This window comes from Malus sylvestris, chromosome 17 (genome assembly GCF_916048215.2).
Source record: "Malus sylvestris chromosome 17, drMalSylv7.2, whole genome shotgun sequence".
Lineage (NCBI taxonomy): Eukaryota > Viridiplantae > Streptophyta > Magnoliopsida > Rosales > Rosaceae > Malus > Malus sylvestris.
Window position 1 is genome coordinate 28653335 of NC_062276.1, and position 21241 is coordinate 28674575.

At 40.4% G+C, this 21241-nt stretch overlaps 2 protein-coding genes across 3 annotated transcripts; one reads left to right on the top strand and one right to left on the bottom strand.

Moving 5' to 3' along the window:
• Window positions 1-2366: 2366 nt before the first annotated feature.
• Window positions 2367-3879, top strand: LOC126610789 (F-box/kelch-repeat protein At3g23880-like). The gene has a single exon (XM_050278920.1). The coding sequence runs from the start codon at window positions 2448-2450 to the stop codon at window positions 3591-3593; it is 1146 nt and encodes a 381-aa protein (XP_050134877.1). The 5' UTR covers window positions 2367-2447; the 3' UTR covers window positions 3594-3879.
• Window positions 3870-10926, bottom strand: LOC126610788 (switch 2). 2 transcript variants are annotated; one of them, XM_050278918.1, is made up of 8 exons: window positions 10283-10924; window positions 9259-9365; window positions 7391-8318; window positions 5883-6130; window positions 5348-5474; window positions 5002-5277; window positions 4639-4906; window positions 3870-4485 (listed from the first exon to the last, which is right to left on the bottom strand). In XM_050278918.1, exons 1-8 carry the CDS (start codon window positions 10646-10648, stop codon window positions 4145-4147), a joined length of 2661 nt encoding a protein of 886 aa, XP_050134875.1. In that variant the 5' UTR covers window positions 10649-10924; the 3' UTR covers window positions 3870-4144. The 2 variants fall into 2 exon arrangements, with proteins under 2 accessions (XP_050134875.1, XP_050134876.1); XM_050278919.1 differs by having other exon boundaries at window positions 4388-4525; window positions 10283-10926.
• Between the last annotated feature and the right edge of the window lie 10315 nt (window positions 10927-21241).

Below are 21241 nucleotides of genomic sequence, written 5' to 3' on the forward strand. Positions count from 1 at the left end.
AGAGAAAAAATAGAGACCGAGATGGGTTCGTCCCCGTGAGCTCCCACCCAACTCAGGAATGGGCTCTGATTTTTGTATAAAAATCAAAGCTTTAATCGTTTTAGAAATTTCTGGGGAGCTTTTAGCACATTTATTGGTGTTGCGGAGGTGTTAGGAGATACAACTTGTGCATGTTTTGGAGGAGGAAGACGAGGAGGAAGAAGGGGTGGGGGAGGACTACGAAGAGGAAGTGGAATAAGAGAAGAGCTTGGTGGGTTCGTCAACAATGGCGGTGGTGCTGCCGCCGTTGTCCTCCAGGAAGAACAACAGAAGCAAACCCATTCCCCAAGACGGCTAGGGCGGGGAAAAAAACCCAGAAAGTCTCCTTCCAAATCCAAAGTTGTAGCTTTTAGGTTTTTAAATTTTTTAAATTTTATTATTTTTTATTTTTAATATCTATGGGTCCAGATTCACACGTGGCGCCCAATCAATGTCTAATTGGATGCTACATCACCAGTTAACGGTTAACTTAATAGCAACCTTAACGAATATATAAAACTGTCCTAAAATTTTGACTTCAAGTACCACTCTGAGATGAAAAAAACTTGATATACTAAATGTTGAAAATCGAGAAACTTGAAATTAGTAAACTGAGATTAAATGTATATTCATTTAGCCCTAGATGTATTTTCTTTTGCAACAAGAGTTATTAAATATTCTCCACCAAGTTATTGATCAATATGAGTTACATATATGAATATGCTTGACATGGTATGTGTAGCCAGTAGAGCCATCTTCTATTCCACCTTGAACAATGGTAAATTCACTAATTTATTGATCTGATGTTGATATTTATGCAAGTAAGTTGGAGACGTTTCTCATTGCGATTAGTTAGATGCATTTTGTTAAGCAATTGTTCTCATTGTATTTCTAGACGGTGATATATGATGATAATTGTGGCACAATATTCTTTTCGGAAGTTTATACCTTACGTCTTGCAACTCAGTCCACTGGTTAAAGGGAATTATAACAGGGAAGTGTTTTTTGCTCTTAGCTTCTGACCAAATCCTAAACTTGGGAGTTGTCTCTGCTACATAAAAGAAAGAATCACATCAGGGAATTTGCAAAACTGATAATGAATCAACAAAAGGAATTTTTTTTTCTTCATGCACTTTGTACGTCATTTTTGTTTGAAACAATCACTTACAGAGATTGTTGTTCCCACTCTTAAGATCTGTCTAACTCTTTCTCGTTTCTTCTAGTGTAGACCAACTTCGGACGAACTGAATAATTACAAATCTGAACCAATTATCTCCTGTTGGACTAAACAGACAGAAAGCCTCGGTCATTTTAAGGTCATTGTAAGTATAATGTAGCTTCTACTTTAATCGCTGTGTATTTATCCAAAGTGTACATGGAATTGTGACTGTTACCAGCTAGAATTTGGTCTTAATCTGAACCAAATGGATGATCGCTCAATCTCTCTATTCATTTGCAAGTCCTATGTGCTTTAGAACCTCAAAGTGTGGATGCAAAATCTGCCTAGGACTTGACTTGTATGGATGTCTTTCATTGTTGGTTTGATTTCTTAGGACAGCATTAAAATAGTCTTGTTTTAATATCAACAAGAGAAAGGAATTTAATGACTGCGTGCTGTAATTCCTGCATGACAATGCATTGAGCATTAGTGCAACCTGTATTTCCTTTTCCAGTAAGAGTTATTTAACATTTTCCATTAAGATTTGTTACATAATGTTTAAAAAAAAACTAGTATTGAGACTAGCCTAGGCGGTTTTTTAGACGGGGCTATCAAGAAAACACCTTTGCTGAGTGAAAGTATGCTATAGACTAGCTAAGCGTTTGAATTATTAAAAAGGTCGTACCCAGTGCACAAGGCTCCCGCTTTACGCAAGGTCGTACCCAGTGTCATGTTAATTTTATGTTTCCAACTACGTTCTATTAGTTTATTATGACTTTAATAATAGTCAAATATTTGATTGCTTGGCATGCCAGCTTGATTGTTCTACAAAAATATTATATATGTTATTATAATAAATTTAGATACTGTAAGATTATCGTCCAAATGAGACTATCCATGAAACATCTTGACTTCGCCTTCATCTTTTAAAATATTGGTTACATATTTTTTTCTTCGTACAAACGATATTCTACTATAGGTAGACTTTCCGTAATTTACTGATCATGATTTTGATTGCTCTGGAATATAATTTGGCTTTGCCGGGATGAATATGGTCATCTTGGTCAAATGACACGACGGAACATTTGTAAGTTTGAATCTTAGTTAATAAACATGTGGTTGAACATCAATATCAGCAGCCAAGTTTGAATACGATTTCTTTTTGGTCCAAATTCCTTTCACTGAGGAGCTCTTGAACAATTACTTATGGCCTGGGAGTTTAGGCATCGCAGATTATCGAGCACAAATATCCCGAGGAAATCGAATAACGATGTCAGAATACCTTCCTGAAGAAATTATAATCCAAATTCTTCTTAGGCTTCCCGTCAAACCTTTGATTCAGTTCACCTGTGTCTGCAGATCTTGGAACTCCATCATTAAACACACTAGCTTCATCAACAGACACCTCAACCTTAACCAAAACAAAACCAGCAATAATACCCCTTCCATCCTTCTCAGGCACTGCCCCCTCAAGGACCCCACAGTTGAGCAGTATTCTCTACATTTAGACAATGACTCCTTCCTGGAACACTCAAAGCCACAGCTTCCAGTTCAGAGCTTCAACGAGTGTTTCCGAGTTGTGGGCTCCTGCAACGGATTGCTTCTCCTCTCCGACGATTACCTTACAGAAACCAACTCTTTTATTCTATGGAACCCCTCAATAAGGAAGTTCGTCTCACTTGCAAAGCCTCATGCACCAACCTCCTCATGTTATTCTATTTGCGGGTTCGGCTTTGATTCGAAGAAAAATGACTACAAGGTAGTGAAACTGGTGTATCTCCCCCAAGATGATCAAGGCCAAGCTTGCCCTGAAATTGGGCTTTATTCACTAAATTCAGGGTCTTGGAAAACCATCACAGCAACTGCTCCTAATTACGTCATCGCTCAGACATTTTGGTCTCAAGTTTTTGTTCATGGAGCTGTGCATTGGATTGCGTCTCGTCGAAAAGAAAATGGACTCCGCAATGTGATTTTGTCATTGGATGTGAGTGATGAGACTTTTAAAGAGATTGAGTTGCCAGAAGATTTGGCTCGTGTGTTACCGACCAAGTACATGGCCATTTCAGCTGCTGGAAAGTCTATTGCCGTGAAGCACTATGATCAAAACATACATAGTATTTGGATCATGAGAGAGTACGGGGTGGTGGATTCATGGACAAAGAAATTCTCCATTGATACGCATGTCATCCCGAATTTCCGAGTTGTACAGATTATGGGGTGCAGGAAGAATGGCGAGTTTCTGTTAGAAATGTATGACCATGGAAGGAAGACTGGAGAGTTGGTCTCTCATGATCCTAGTAACAACAGAAATGAATTTCTAGGAATTCATACAGATCCAGGGTATTCATGTATTGAATATTACACGGAGAGCCTAGCTTTACTCGATAGAGCGAGCGACTTGATGCACGTTCCATGAAAGAGGAAGAAAGCGAAGAATCGTTGAGAAGTAGCTGGGTGCCATAGCTTTCATTTTTCGTTTCGTGATATGTTAAACTGTATAAATCCTTACTGAATTAGAGTATCCCTGTATGTGTTTGTCTCTCGATGATGAGATCGAGCTTCCATCTGTCTACATGTGAGTTCAAGAAGGGGGAAGAACAGGGAGAGTTATGTTTGTGCTTGCTTTGCTAATGTTTGTAGCCGCATGTATGTACGTCGATGCCGTAATACAGAAAATGAAGCAGCCTGCTAGTTCATCAGTAGTCTAGATTTTCAACTCGAAATTAGGCCAATCTATTTACACGCTGCGGCTACAATTGGTAGGAATTGCAGGAAATGCAGATAGAACTGCTGGCGATGTTACACCGGAGGTCGGTCGGTCGAGAGTGAACTCTCTGGCAGCACGATTCTTAAACGAAGGTCTGACACAATTGTCCAAGATACAAATGTTGAGCAATTTCCATCACCACCTCTAGGATATACAAAATTGTACAATGAGGGAGCCGAGCTGTTTTTGTTTCGCACAAACTAAACTTCGAAAATAATGTTTTCAAGCGTCTTCTTCTTTCTCTTCCTGAAGTCCCCGAGCACTCTCTCCCTCTCCATTGGTGTGGCAGACATTACCCACTTGCTAAATTCAAGCTCTCCCAAACCCATGAACTTAGAAAGGCGGCTGTACTGGATCCTTTTCTGATCCATGGGTGAAGGAAAATTTTCCTTCCCACCGATACCATCTAGTTTCTTCTTCCTCGAGACATGAATGCCTGGGTCCACGAGGCTACCATTCTGAGGGATGGTCATTTCTGTCGTCCCTTGAGTTCCAGGTCCATAATTCACAATGTCTTCATTACGATGTGCATACACGATACCTGAGGAGTAAAAGACACTTTCAGTCGCTACAGCCTACATCTACCCAACCAAATATCCTCAGAACAGGAAAATGACAAGAAAGCACAATGATATGAAAAATGCGAAAAAAGTGCAACGCAAGAACAAAAGTCCAATTTAAATATCAAACTTACCGACTTCTTTGAGCACAGGTTGACTTGTTAAACGCTTCACAGAATCACTGGTTGATCTGGCCTCAGACACTGATGAAGAGGTGACATCCACTTCTTTTAATGAAACATGATCGCTACCAACTTTGGTTGATTCTTGTTTTCTACTATACAATTCTTTTTGAGTTTGTTTCTCATTCAGCTCAAAGATTTCGCTGGTAAATAGCTTATCTGAAAGGTCACGAAATAAATTGCAGATTCCGAAAAGTTCCCCTTGAAATTCTTTGCAATCCTGAAAGTAAGCCAATGATACAAATATATTGTAATTGAATGCCAATAGAAAAGATCCAGAACTAACCAAAAGCAAAAAGAGATTGGTTTCTATACCTGGACACCTTCAAAATATCTTTTCTCCATTTTTCCAGAAACAGCAATGTTGGATAGCTGCTGTTTGTACACCTGACGTGAATAAACAAGCTCATCAAGGGAACCAGCAGAAAGAAAGCGGAAAACCACAACATGCCTCTTCTGTCCGAAACGAAATGACCGGTCCTGGGCCTGTAAGTCTTGTGCAGGGTTCCAACTTGGATCAAATATTACCACACGATTTGCGCTGACCAGATTCAACCCAAGCCCACCAGCTCGAGTTGATATAAGGAACACCTAAAGCAATAAATCTGTCAAACGGAAATTTAAACACAAACTTCTCTGGTCATATGAATTTGAAATATACCTGTTTGCTAGGACTTGAATTAAAGTCATCAACAAGAGCCTGACGCAAGTTGGTTGGTGTTGAACCATCAAGTCTTGAGAAGCAATAGCCTTTGCGTATGAGAAACTTTTCCAGTATGTCCAGCATCCTGGAAGAAGTAATTCTAGTTCAGGATAATAATTATCCAGATAGATAACCAAAAGAAGAAATGCAAGCATGGACTTTTGCCCAAGAAAATATTCATTAAAAGAACGTTGACTATATAATCCATTTATTTAAAAATAAGAATGCAGAAAATAGATCAGGTTAAACACTTTTTCTTTCTGAGAAAGAAAGACATGTACTGGACAATTCATTTACACGGAAAGCATCAATTAAAACATTGACAATTTGACCAACGTATTAAATACCCTAAACAATGCACAAAGTTCCTGTGTTAAACTGAAACTTTATAATTACTTAAACATCTTTAGACCCCAAAAGAAGACAATTATAATGAAAAAAGTAGAATAACAGAAAAAACAACTGTGCCTAACCAATAAGGTTCTCACGTCACCTGACAGAGTAACTGAACAAAAGAACTTTGTCACCCCGTGAAATCCATGAGAACAAGAACTTTTCAAGTGCTCGCATTTTGCCACAATGTTTAACATCACTCAGGCCCATAAAACTCTCATTTTGGGTGTTCCCTCCCACCAATTCAGCATCTTCGCCAAACACAGCGGTGGCAAACTCTGCATCTTTCTTTTGCTTATCTGGGTCATCCTTTGGATTAGGCTTAATCAGCTCCAAGTGATTACTTATCTGTAAAGCATAACACCACCATAAAACTAAGAAAGTAATGTGATAAACAGTCACAATGCATACGAACAAATCAATCCACGGTTCTCACCATAAAAGTAAAACATGCCCTATAAAATACAAAAATCCATTGCCCCTCTCACATTATCATTCTAACATATATCCTTTTTTTTTTCTTTTTTTTTTTAAAACTTTTCTAACATTTTCCACTTAAGCACTGTTTTCTAAAATTCTTAATGCTGATGTTAAGCACATGCAGGGCTCTATAACAGAGCAGTGTTGATTTAACAGCCACCAAAGAGATCATGTCTCAAGGTGCCACAAATTCAAGAGAAGCCAGCCTCATGTCTTATGTTTATCTTGTGTAAGTAAATGTGCGCCCTACACATGCTAGACACACAAGGTTCAATACTTTAAAACAAATAAGAACAAAGAAGGTTCAATAGCTTAAGAGAGGGTTTTGTTTATCAAGTGGAAACAGTACAAACAGTTAAACCAGAGGTCCGTCTAAAGAAAACTCGAGCAAAAAAAGAAAATAAACAGAAAAATTACATATGCACAGACAAGCATAAACAGAAAAGCCAATACCAAAAGCACCAGAGGAATTTAAAAAAATGCTACTTCCTAGTTCATTCAATAGGAAGAGAGTAATCTTACTAAACTATTTAGAAAGTAACAGAAATTTTTTGATCTTTTGTAGCCCTTCATAGTTATTACTTATTAGTTTAATTTCCTTCAACATCAAGTAATCCAGCAACAAACTATCCCCTACAATGTCATAGATTCCTAATGCACTTGAAACAACAGACAACCAGTCTATTTTTCCATTAAATGATTAATGAGAAACAGATCCTCAGAGGTATCTGAGACTTGAGACTTCCAAATAAAGTCAATGACCCTTTGTTATTGTATAGTAACGCACACAAAGTGAAAATACCGCAAACACACAGCACTGAAAAATATAATAACTTGGACGTTAAGTTGATTTTCAAGACAAATTATGCCCTTCTTTACAGCTATTTGTTTTCTCATTCATGTTATTCAATCTCTTATTGAAAAATACGCTTAGGAAAAAAAACTGAAACAATCCTGTGAGCGTTGCCTCTGCACCTTAAACTCATGCTCAGAAAACTATAACTTGAATAGTTACAACTTATAAAGGTGAAAAAACTTTTGAAAACCAAAGACTTTATTCCTAATAAAAAGAGAGTTAGGAGAAATAATCAGAGTACCAAGGGCTTAAAAACTAAAAATATCATTTACCTGTTGGAGCTTGACAAGGCAAGGAAGGACAATGCAGAAGGGGCATGAATCACAACCGTCGGGGTTCTCCTTGTGAAAGTATGGCCAAAGCTTTCCATGCGGGATAGTCCTTTTACAGCACTCAGCTTGAGTAAGAGGGCTTCCACAACTACATGGGTTGTCCTTATTTATTAGGCATTGGATATCCGGTAGCTGTAACATTCTCCTATACACCCGTTTTTGCAATTCACTCATAGCACAGAATATGACATTATCTTCCTTCCCCATCATAAGATGCCCAATAGTTTCCTCTTTCGTCCTTCTTAACATATATTTATGAAGAACTGCCACTAGGTGTTGTTTTCGCTTATCAGCAACACGAACAAATCTTTCAGGAGCAGTTGACCTTTGGCCATGCTTGAGGGGTTCATCATAAAACTCCCGAAAATGTTCACGTGTTCCCAAGGATCCAGGTGCAACCCAGTCAAAGAGGTTAAAAAGTTCCATGATTTTGTTCTGCATTATGGTTCCAGTGAGACCAATACGCTTTAAGGTTTTAAATTCTAAACATGCTATATAGAGCTTTGATTTTTCATTTTTAAGCCGATGTGCTTCATCAACAATCACGATCTCCCAATTCACCTCTGACAACTGGCTGCCACATATTCTGTATGTGTCAAAGCTTGTGATAAGTATCTCAACTTCATGTGATCCTAATTTATCATAAATCAAATCACGATTTGCACCGTGGTAAACAGCAACACTAAAGTTAGACCACTTAGAGAATTCATTCTCCCAATTGTGGATAACTGAAGTAGGACAAACTATGAGAACAGGGGCTCTTTCAGCTGTTTGGCATTTCTTCAGTACTGTGGAGTCGATGCAATCCCCATCTTTCCCAAACACAGCAGCCAAGAATGCAATTGTTTGGATGGTTTTTCCTAGTCCCCTGTTCAATGTGTAAGAGAAATCAAGAACTTGCTAACTAGGAACTTGAATGTACAAGTTGTGAGTTGCTAGAGATCAAACACAAATGCATATATGTGTTCATAGCTAATGTTATCCTTGCCAATCTATATTACGGTGGACTGTCTAGCAAAAGCAAAAACATCCTTAGAAAAAAAGAAGGCATTTTACCATATAAAATAACTGCAAAACACAAGGAAATGTTTTAATGGGCACTTTACAATACAGCAATGTAAGGAAATCAAAGAAACATTCACATTTCAAATGGGTAAAATCATCCCTATGATAATGGGCACTTTACAATACACCAACATAAGGAAATCAAAGAAACATTCACATTTCAAATGAGTAAAAATCATCCCTATGATAATGCACTGTCAAGATCTCGACCAAATAATTATAGTCCCAATCAATATGCTGTTCTCAAAAGTAACTACACATGCACTGGGCACACTGTCAAATTTACAACGGAAAGAGGAAAAAAAACTAATTTTTGGCATTTTCTTTCTCCATGTTAATATATACTTCCAAGGAGAGTGGCAGCTACCAACTGTTTTAAAGAGAAAAATTCCACTACGAAAATTTGTCCCAGAACCCCTTTCCAGGTTAGGTATATTCTTAAGTTAAAAGAAACTCATGTATCTTCGGTTCACAGTCTGAGTCTGAGAGAACGAGTGCTTCATCTACAGTTTGGAAAATGCATAGTCAAATCTGCTGGAGATATGCCCCCAAAACCAAACATTCATTTTTCACTAACCAATCACAACATTGAATGAAATGGATAATGCTCAAAATTAAATTACAATACAATTAAATAAAAAATAAAAAACAATGAAAATGCAAGAGTCCAGAGGACACAACTAAAAGTAAAAGGTCAGAACTTTAAGAACTATATAAGATGAAAGTTCATCACTACTACTTACATATCGTCACCAAGAATACCTCCATGATTTTTCTTGTACAGAGTATACAGAAACTTCACTCCCTCTCTCTGATGTTCAAGCAACCTGCAGTTAATGGATGCAGGAACCTGCAACGGGAAAACGAAGTGATATGGTAACTATACAAAAAGAGTCCAACAATTTTATATCTCATTCATGCAAACCATTCATATTGTAGAGACCCAAAAGCTATACTTATAGAACTTCAACTATTTCATGAATATAAAAACCAGTGATTTAGACGTTTCCTACAGATCCCCTTACAGACAAGAAAACTACACGATTGGAATACAGTAGTGTCAGGCAGTTAATGTTTCAACAAAGTGACCAACGTCGTTAGAATCCCATAAGATAACAAATCATACAGGAAAAGCCTAATTATTTCTTTTGCATTCCACCACACTTCATTATTGTTTTCCCTTCCATTTCATTCACTTTAAAACTTCCAAACCTTCCTTTAGCCGCCAACGCTAAATAATGACCTCACTGCTCTGTCTGTTGCACAACTTTGGAACTAAGAAGGAAATGGCCTAATAACAATTGCTCTTCGAATAAAAGCCGATGTTAGAATTTTCCTAATCACCAGTTAACAAAAATTCTCTTTGACCACTAATAGCCACCATAGGCTCAAGTAATTCGGCCAAATCAAATACATAATATCCAGGTTCATCAAGCACTTCCCTGGTCCTTGAAGTCATATTACTACTCGAACTTCCAATTATGAACCTAACTGTTACCATCACATATTTACTTAAGTTGTAAGGAGCAAACACTGACCGGAAACTTTTGTGTGGCGCGTGTGAATATATAACGATTGAATTGTGAACTTGTGAGACAATGCAAACAGAAAGAATGTACCTTTACGTTCCTTACACCAAGCAGATACATTTATGCAAACTAAACTAAATAATGATCATCGTAAATTGAAAACCAAAATTACCGCGAAAACACAACACATATGCATAAATTTGAAACAATTATGAAAGGGAAAACAAAGTTTAATAACCTGTACAACTGGAAATTCTCCCTCACAGGACAAGATCAGGGGCTCATATGGTCCTGTGTGATCAAATTCAAAGAAACCCACTTTAGGGCTCCCACAGGCCACTGATTCTGGGTCGTCTTCTTCTTCATCAACCTCATCCTCACTACCATTCTGGTCCTGGATTTGTTTGGTTTGAATTGGCGGCAGAGACAATGGGTCTTGCAGTCTCAGAAGCTGCTGAGACAGAGACGATTTGGCGGGACGTCTTGGGATTGTAGGTTCTTCTACGGGTTGGGAGATTGAGGACTGTGATTGGGTTGATGGGATTGTTAAGGATGATGAGTTTCTGCAGGGTTTAAGGGCTTCTTTGAAGGACTGGAGGGACATTGGATATTGGTAGGGGGAGAGAGAGAAACGGGAGACGAAGAGAGCAAAACGGCCAGAGAGAGAGAGACGGTGGGGTGGGGAAGGGAGAAACGGGTGGGGGCAGGGGAATTTTTTATTTTTTATTTTTTTCCCCTTTCAGAAAACGGACTGTTCACCCGATTCAATTCGAATCAGGATAAACCTAATTCCCAAATTGACCAAATCGCAATACTTCTGCTAAACTCCGAATTCAGATCCCTGCTCCACTCGCGATGAAGATGAAAGCCCTGGTTAACCAAAATTTGTAAATTACATCGAATTATACTCCTTTTTTAAGTTTATGATGACTATAATGAAAATTGATATGTTAGTACTAGTATATGCTTTAAGATGAAAATTTTAATTAAAATAGAAAATGTAATGTTAGAGATATTATATTTTCAAACTAAATAATGTGTTACCAAAAGAAATAAACACACTAATCAACGCTTAATTAATAATCCAATACTCAATTTTTATATCATTTAGTTTACAAAATTTTGTTTTAAAAATTTAGCCTCTTTAGTATTATCCAAATAAAAATGAGATTTGACACCATCTACACTTCCATGCTCATCTCCTTATCATTAATTCTGTTGCACTTTTTCGGCATTGTCACATTCCTCCTCTTTTAGGTCATTCATGTCTGCATCACTCCGTTTAGGCACTTGACCCATGTGGTCTCCGTGCTTGAGCCTGTCTATGGGTTCACCGTCATGAAGAGGAGGTATGAGTTGTTCAAGGAGAGGGTTGGGATTGCATTCGTGCTCGTTTTCGGGTATTTGACCATTTACGGAGTTGTTTGTTGCCATTTTCAGGTAGGCGGTGCACGACGGGGGGTTTTTTGTGAGGATTGTAGTTGCTAATTGTAAAGTTGGTTGGATTGTTGCATAGTGTGTTTTACTATGTCTACAAAGATAGAGATTAATTCTTCAAAATAATCAAAATTTAGAACTTGTTTGGATATGTTTTTAAAATAACTGAAAACATTTTTGATGAAAATATTTTTAGAACCAATCTTTAGTGTTTCGTGTCCTCAATCGTTGGATTATTATAATGGTTGAAATTTAGCAAAATGTGAGGCGAAGCCTAAATGTAAAGATTCAGATTCTTGGCATGCATATCAATACTGTTGATGCACAAAATCAGCGAAGACTTTGGTACAACAGAAAGTGTCAGGTTTTGTGACCTTCGCTTGGTTGCTTCGGTCACTAGTGAGGATAAGTACGTAAATGAATAGAGACAGAGAAGCAAACACAGGATGTACGTGGTTCACCCAGATTGGCTACGTCCACGGAGTAGAGGAGTTCTCATTAATTGTGAAGGGTTTACACAAATACATAGGTTCAAGCTCTGGTTTAGTGAGTTCTAGTGAATAGTTTAGTACAAAATGACATTAGAGATTGTTGTGGGAGAATGATCCCTATTTATAGAAGAGAGTTTCTAGTTTTGTTCTAATATTGACACATGTCGTGTTGTGATTGGCTTCTGATGTTGACACGTGTCGCATTGTGATTGGCCTTCTGGTTGAAGGGAAACTCTTCTGGGTCCTTGACGGTATAACGTTGACCGGTGCTCAGTAGTTTCGGGATTAGTCAAGTATGGTACAAACAGTGCTCCCCTAAGTTCCCGAGTGAGGGAAGCTCCTCGGTTGGGGACTTGCAAGATCCAAGCCGCTGAGTAATCACGAAACTTCTAAGTACCGAGGTGTGGTATCGTCTTCACTTGCCTTATCTTTCTCATAGGTAGATGTGGCATCTTCTCTGGAAGTACGCTTCCTCCATCCAGGGGTGGTATCTTTAACCGATGAAGATGCACAAGGTAATGTATCAATTTCACTTGAAGCTTACTTGTAGTTTCGGGCTTGGTCAAGTGCGATACAAACCTTATAGTAGGAGTCTCCCAAGTCGCCGAGCTAGGAGATCTGCCGAAAGAGGTGACAGACAAGGTAAGCAGTCAAACTTCCAAGTAAGCAACCCAGGATCAGAGGTTTGACTTCGGCTTCCGGTTGATTGTTCTCCTTCTCCTTGTCTCTCATTCAACTGCCAGGATAAGGAGAAGCAAATGGATAAGAGATGATATGAGATACTTTTGCTTTTGAAGAAGTAACTTTCCACAGGCTTATTCTTGAACTGTGCTGGAGGGTTTTCTGGTGCCCTTCAGAGTATAAGGCCGACTCAAGAATTTGAGGGTCAAAACAAGTCCATCAAATCTAGAGTACGTTCGACCTTGATGATATGGGATACTTTTGTTGTTGACGGAATAATGAATGTGGTATGGAAAGGTGTCGTGTTGTAGTGATCTGTTTCAGCTCATCGTTGAACCTTCTGCTTCAATCTTTTGCATGGCAGAAGTGGTGTGCAACCTTTGCATTTAAATGGTCCTTCAGAACATTCCTTCATAGTGACTCATCCACGCTTGGCAGCTTCAGTGTAAAGAGCCAATATCTGATCAACTGTCATGAGGTATTTGCCGGTGGAATTCGTGACCTTAACAGCAGTTGAGGATGAGTACTCGAGAGCAATGCTAAGTAAGCAACCAGGCAAAGGCTCCAGGCAGTCAGTTCCAAATTGGAGGTTTGATTTCAGGTTCCGACTGACTGCTCTCTTTCTCCTTGTCCTGCAGGTGTGGACAAGGACAAAGACAAAGACAGGGAGAAAGCATGATATGGGATACTCTTGCTTTCGACCCTGATGATATGAGATACTCTTGTTCTTGGTGTGGCTTATTTGCTGAGGTATTATCGGGGGGAAATAAAGCTGAGTATTTCGAGAGGTTATGTTGAGGGTGCCTTCTCGAATGCGAGAAAGGGTTGAGCATTTTTACAGGTTTGCCTGTCCGTTGAGGAGGGAGGTCAATGTATATAGGGATTTCCCAATAACAAGTAGTAATGCTATTCCTTTACCCTTCTTGGTCACAACAATGTAGTGGGAGCTGCCAGCTTCACGTGTTTTAATTTTGTCAGAGCACTTTGAAAAAGTGGTATGTGGTATCTGGAAAGCTGATGTTACGTGTGAAGATTACAGACAAGCTTTATCTAAGGAAATCTGGCTCTCGAAGTTCTGAGAGTTGTGCCTCTTCGGTTTTCGAACAAGCAATCCCGTCGAGGATCTGACTCTCGAGATTCGGAAAGCGGTGCTACTCCGGTTTTTGAGAAAGTAATTATGTTGGGAGTCTTTTCTCGAATGTGAGTAAAGGTTGGACGTTCTTGCCAACCTGTCTTGCCGCAAAACACGGAGGTCGACACACATAGGGACTTTCCAGTTGTCAAGCAGTGGTGCTGTTCCTTTACCCTTATGGGTAATAGTAGGGTAGCTGGAACTTCGAAATTCTCGTGCCTAAACTTTGTCAGAGATCTTTGACAAAGTTATATGTGGTACCCGAGGAGTTGATGGTGCATATGGATAGCGGTGATTGAACAGTAAGATTCACGTGCTTTCTACTTCACCAGAAATCTTCGACAGATTGCCCGTAATTTCCGCAAAGCTGAGTGTGCATGTGACAGGTGCTGACGAGGCTGAAAAAGCAGGTGCTTCTTCGATTTCTGAGATCGGCCCTCGTGGTCTCTGAGCAGCCCAGCTTTTGAGAAAGCAAACGCCTCTTCGATTTCTGAAGCTCCGTCGAGTGCAGATTTTTATAGAGGCTGGCATTAAGTTCCACAGCACACTTGAATCTCTACCAGTAGAAGCTCATTTCTTGCACTTCTAAGATCTTGATTTGTCTGACCTCTTCCCTCTTCAACACATTTGAAAATGTCTGGACCCTCCGACCGTCGTTTTGACTTGAACCTTGGAGAAGAGACAGCCACGCCTTCTCCAGACAACATATGGCGCCCATCCTTCATATCCCCTACTGGTCCTCTTACCGTTGGGGATTCTGTGATGAAGAATGATATGACCGCTGCAGTGGTGGCCAGGAACCTTCTCACTCCCAAAGATAACAGACTACTTTCCAAACGGTCTGATGAGTTGGCTGTTAAGGACTCTCTGGCTCTTAGTGTTCAGTGTGCAGGTTCTGTGTCTAATATGGCCCAACGCCTATTTGCTAGAACCCGCCAAGTTGAATCATTGGCTGCTGAAGTGATGAGTCTCAAACAGGAGATTAGAGGGCTCAAGCATGAGAATAAGCAGTTGCACCGGCTCGCCCATGACTATGCTACAAACATGAAGAGGAAGCTTGACCAGATGAAGGAATCTGATGGTAAGGTTTTACTTGATCATCAGCGGTTTGTGGGTTTGTTCCAAAGGCATTTATTGCCTTCGTCCTCTGGGGCTGTACCTGGTAATGAAGCTTCAAATAATGAACCTCCAATGCCTCCTCCTTCTGGGGTTTTGTCAAGTACTGAGGCTCCGGATAACCACCCTCCGGTGCTTTCTCTTTCTGAGGCTCTACCGACTGCTGAGACTTCCCCTAAGCAACCTTTGTGAAGGCTCCCTTTTGTTTGTTTATTTTGACTCATGTATATGTACATATTTGTGGCTTATCGAAAATATTAATAAATAAGCTTTGCTTCATTTCAACATATTGTGTTAAATACACCAAAGCCTTCTTCATAAAGTTCTTTGAATTTTTGCTTTTGTTGAAACCTGTATTGTTGAAGCTTTGTGAGTGAAGCATGTAGTTTGAGGTAGTGTTCCCTTAATTTCCCGAGTGAGGAAAACTTCTCGGTTGGAGACTTGAAAAATCCAAGTCACTGAGTGGTTGTGAGACTGCCGAGTATCAAGGTGCAGTAGCATATGGTGGGAGTCCCCCAAGTCTTCAGGCGAAGAGAGTTGCCGAATGAGGTGTCTCGCGTGTTACTAATTTGTCAAAGTAACGAATCCTTGTTTCGATGTCACACATTCGTATATGCTTTATCTAAAAATATTTCCAACTTTTGTGTGTTTGATGCTGCATGCTATTGACTAGACAAGATCAAGTGCAATTAGTAGCTTTTCTCTCTTTTTCATCTTTTCTTTGGTGGAATTGCTTTTCGTTTCTACTAATCAGCCTGAGTGGATGCAAGATAACACCATTCTCTATAGCTCAGATTGCAAAGTCGTCTTCATGAAAGTTGTTCCTTATCTTGTGAACTACAACATATCCAAATTTGAGATCCATCGGAGTAGTACAACTTCAGAAATTCAAGTATGATGAGTAACTGTTCATCAATGTTCTGTTAATCCGTCAGACTTGTTGTGAGCTTCGAAACTCCATTTTCTCTTGTTCAGATCAACATACTTTCTTCATGGAAGTTGTTCCTCATCATCTCTTCCATAACATATCAAAAATTCAGAACAAACTAACGGTTGAATATTTCCAGATCTTCGAAACACCGCAGCAGCTTTGAAGCTTGCAGAAATCTGACCGTCATGTTTGGAGCTTCAACACTCTAACTTCCGTCGCTCAAATAGAAAAATTTCCTTCGTGAAAGTTGTTCATCTGCTCAAGAACTATAAGATGTCCAAAATTCAGCTCCACTGGAATTAGCTTCGCACTATCTTGATGAAGAGTGTGTGAAGCTTTTATGTGTTTTGGTGTTGAAATTTGGTATTGTAGGTGAAGCTTTGGGGTTGAAGCTTGATAGGTGAAGCTTTATAGGTGAAGCTTTATAGGTGAAGCTTTGTGTTTGAAGCTTTATAGGTGAAGCTTTGGGGTTGAAGCTTGATAGGTGAAGCTTTGTGTTTGAAGCTTTATAGGTGAAGCTTTGGTGTTGAAGCTTGATAGGTGAAGCTTTGTGTTGAAGCTTTATAGGTGAAGCTTTGGGGTTGAAGCTTTATAGGTGAAGCTTTTGTTGGCACCATAAATTGATTGTGCTTCGCACTATCTTGATGAACATAGTGCGAAGCTTGGGAGATTGATACTTGTCCTCCATTGATGAAGATTTTGTTGGCACCATAAATTGATTGTGCTTCGCACTATCTTGATGAACATAGTGCGAAGCTTTGGAGATTGATACTTGTCCTCCATTGATGAAGCTTTTGTTGGCACCATAAATTGATTGTGCTTCGCACTATCTTGATGAACATAGTGCGAAGCTTTGGAGATTTATACTTGTCCTCCATTGATGAAGATTTTGTTGGCACCATAAATTGATTGTGCTTCGCACTATCTTGATGAACATAGTGCGAAGCTTTGGAGATTGATACTTGTCCTCCATTGATGAAGCTTTTGTTGAATTTCCCAATTTCCAATTTCCTCTTCTTTTTTTTTTTTTTTTTTTTTTTTTTTTTTTTTTTGGGAAAACTAGAAATTTGAAAATGTGGGAGAGACAACGTATACAAATTTTGCTTCCATACTGTTAAGCGAGAGATTGTGATGCAAGCCACATCTTGTTGTAGTGTTTGCATTGTTACAGAGGAGAAATGTCTGAAGCAGATGCAAGAGGGCTGAAGAGCTTGATCTTCGTATACCATGCATTGAAGCCATTGTTGGCTTGCAATAAGACTTTGTTGGTGACTATAGCTCTTGTTAGGCATAAGTGCTCCCCTAGTTGAGTTGTAAAGCTTGATGGTTTTTGATTATTTGTGAATGCTAGGAGTTCACATGTACAAGTTGTACCACTCGTCTTCTGGTTAATGGAATGAATGGTAGGTTGCTTTCATCACGTGGTTGGTGGTACGAATGTGAATTCCTTAATCACCTTTCATCACATTTCATCACCTGGTTGGTGACATGAAGGAGAGTACGCGTTGTACATTTCATCACCTGGTTGGTGGCATGAAGGAAAGTACGCGTTGTACATTTCATCACCTGGTTGGTGGCATGAAGATGAGTTCCTTCTTCACCTGATTGGTGATAAGGGTGGCAAGTTTCCAAATAATATTAGAGTACGGGTTGTACATTTCATCACCTAGTTGGTGGTACGAAGGTGAGTTCCTTCATCACCTAGTTGGTGAGAATAAGGGCAAGGTGTCGAGGCACATTGTGGCAAATGTCGAATGACACAAAGTGTGTTGAACCCTTTCGAAGCACAGTTGGCTTATGTATGGATGTGTTGGAATGTATGATGTTTATGCATGAATGTGTTGGAATGTATGATGTTTATGTATGAATGTATTGGAATGTATGATGTTTATGTATGAATGTGTTGGAATGTATGATGTTTATGTATGAATGTGTTGGAATGTATGAATGTGTTGGAATGTATGATGTAGATCCTTTGTATAGTCTTGTTGACACATACTTAGATTTTGTTTTGTATTGGAAACATTTGCGTTGAAGCTTCAACACTTGAGTGTTTCATTGCTCAGAATGGAAAAGAGTTTATGGCCGAGTTGGCTAAATCACCTCTTTATTGAATTCATACCAAATGGTCTTTGTTACATAGGATGCCGAACGGCTGTAGCTTAACACTTGTACAATGTGAGTCTTATTTGTAATAGTACTTCAAGTGGTCAGCATTCCATGGATGGCCAAGGGTCTTGCCGTCGGAGTTTCTGAGCTTGTAGGAGCCAGGGCGACTGATGCCGACGACCTCGAACGGTCCGTCCCAGTTAGGACTGAGTGTTCCTTCACTCGGGACTCTATCACAGAGTAATCTTTTCTTCAGTACCCAGTCTCCCACTTTGAAAGAGCGAGGTTTGACCCTTGAGTCGTAGTAGTTGGAGATGCGCTGCTTGTAGGCGACATTCCTCAGGTGAGCCTGATTTCTGTGTTCCTCGACTAGATCCAGGTTGAGGGTGAGTTGCTTGTCGTTCTCACTCTGTATGTAGTTCTGGATTCGGTATGTTGCTTGCTCAAGCTCAACTGGGACAACTGCTTCTGTACCAAAAGCAAGTGAGAATGGAGTTTCTCCTGTGGAAGTCCGATATGAAGTGCGGTATGACCAAAGGACTTGGGGTACGAATTCTGGCCAACAACCTTTAGCTTTGTCCAAGCTAGTTTTCAGAGTGCGCTTGATTATTTTGTTAACGGCCTCGACTTGTCCGTTAGACTGGGGATGGGCTGGAGAGGCAAAACATAAGTTGATGTTGAACTTAGAGCAGAACATCTTGAACTTCTTGTTGTCGAACTGCCGCCCATTGTCCGTGACTATCGCATTGGGAATGCCGAATCTGCAGAGGATGTTCTTCCATACGAATTCTTCTATTTTTCCCTCAGTAATGGTTGCCAAGGGTTCTACTTTAGCCCACTTTGTGAAGTAGTCAACTGCAACGATTGCATAGCGGACCTTGCCTTTCCCTGCAGGCATTGGGCCGATCAAATCAAGTCCCCATTGGGCGAAGGGCCAAGGGCTGATCATAGGAGTGAGCGGCTCGGGAGGGGAGTGAGGGATAGTTGCGTAGCGTTGACACTTATCACATGAGCGAGATATTCTGATGGCATCTTGGTGGAGTGTTGGCCAATAGTATCCTTGGCGAAAAGTCTTGTGAGCTAGGGATCGAGACCCAGCATGATCTCCGCAGACTCCTTCATGTATTTCCCGAAGGACAATTTCCGCCTCCGCAGGTGTAAGGCATCTTAGGTATGGCAGGGTGAAACCGCGCTTGTAGAGTTGGTCATTAATGATCAGGTAGCGGGCAGACTTGTATCGAATCTGCTTAGCTTGGACTTTGTCAATTGGGAGGGTGCCATGAGCAAGGAATTTATAAATTGGGGTGATCCAACTATCTTCTTGTTGTAAATTGTACACCTCCGCGACCATGGTGCTTGGTTCTGCCAACAATTCGACATGAATTTTTCTCCCAATCTTGTCTTCCACTGCCGAGGCGAGGCGAGCCAAAGCGTCTGCATGACTGTTTGCCGCTCGAGGAACTTGGGTGATCTGGTAGTGGAAGTGCTTGAGCAAAAGTCGCGTTTGCGCAAGATATGCTGCCATGGAGCTATCCTTAGCATCAAAGTTGTTTATGACTTGGTTGACCACTAATTGGGAGTCACTGAAGATATCAATTCGTTTAACCCCAAGGTGTTTGGCCAAACGCAAGCCTGCTAGAAAGGCTTCGTATTCGGCCTCGTTGTTCGATGCCTTGAATTTGAAACGAATAGCGTATTCCATCGCCACTTTGTCGGGGGTAGTGAGGACTAATCCTGCTCCGCAGCCCTGTTGGTTGGATGAGCCATCAACATACAGACTCCATGCTGGGGTCGTTGATTCTACTTTCTGAGCTTCCGATGGTAATGAAGTTACTGCTTCAGGTGTAGAAGCAATGTCAACAGGATATGTGAAGTCGGCGATGAAATCTGCTACTGCTTGACCTTTTTCGGCTGGTTTTGGTTGGTAGGAGATGTCAAACTCACCCAATGCTATCGCCCATTTGATCATTCGTCCAGACGTGTCAGGACTCTGGAGTATCTGTCGAAGAGGGTGATTGGTAAGCACGATGATGGCGTGTGCTTGGAAATAAGGGCGAAGTTTCCGAGCAGACATGACCAATGCTAGAGCTAATTTCTCAATGTTGGAGTATCGTGTCTCCGCATCTTGTAGGGCCTTGCTAGCGTAGTAGACGGGCCGTTCGACACTACTGTCCATTCGAATAAGAACAGAACTGACTGCTGAAGCCGAAACCGATAGATAGATGATGAGAGTGTCACCAACTTCTGGTTTGGAGAGCAGAGGGGCTTTACTCATGTACTCTTTGAGGTTCCTGAATGCCTTGGCACATTCCTCCGTCCATGTAATGTACTTCTTATTTCCCTTGAGTGCTTTGAAGAAAGGAGCACATCTGTCTGTGGCCTTAGAGATGAATCTGGTTAAGGCTGCCACCTTGCCAGTAAGGCTTTGGATGTCTTTTGAAGTTATTGGCTCTTTCATGTCGAGGATTGCTTTGATCTTTTCAGGGTTAGCTTCAATGCCTCGTTGGCTAATCATGAAGCCTAAGAATTTGCCAGAGCCCACGCCGAAGGCACATTTGTTGAGGTTCAACCTCATTCGATACCTCTTTAGAATGGTGAAAGTTTCAGATAGGTTGGTGATGTGTTGGTCAGCATGTTTGCTTTTGACTAGCATATCATCAACGTAAACTTCCATGTTCTTCCCAATTTGTTCGGCGAACATTGAATTGACCAGTCTCTGATAAGTTGCTCCTGCATTCTTTAGGCCGAAAGGCATGACTTTATAGCAATATAGTCCCCTGTCAGTAGTGAAGGCCGTGTGTTCTTGGTCTGAGGGGTTCATGAGGATTTGGTTGTATCCTGAATAAGCGTCCATGAAGCTCAAGAGCTCACACCCTGCCGTAGAGTCTATAAGTCTATCAATGAGAGGAAGGGGGAAACTATCCTTCGGGCATCCTTTGTTTAGGTCGGTGTAGTCGACACACATTCTCCACAAGACCTTTTGAAGTAGGAGACTTTCCTTGGTCGAATTTTTCTTAACAAGGACAACATTTGCTACCCATGTTGGGTAATTGACTTCACGGACGAAGCTTATGTCCTTGAGTTTTTCAACTTATGCTTTCATCGCCTCGTATCGTTCAACATCATAAGATCTTCGCTTCTGTTTTACTGGTTTGGTCTTGGGATCAATACTCAAGTGGTGACAGATGATATCGGGAGAGATGCCCGGCATATCTTTATATGACCAAGCGAAGACCTCGGCGTTCTCTTGCAAAAAGGAGATCAGCGACAACCGAAGGGGTGGTGACAAAGTGGTGCCAA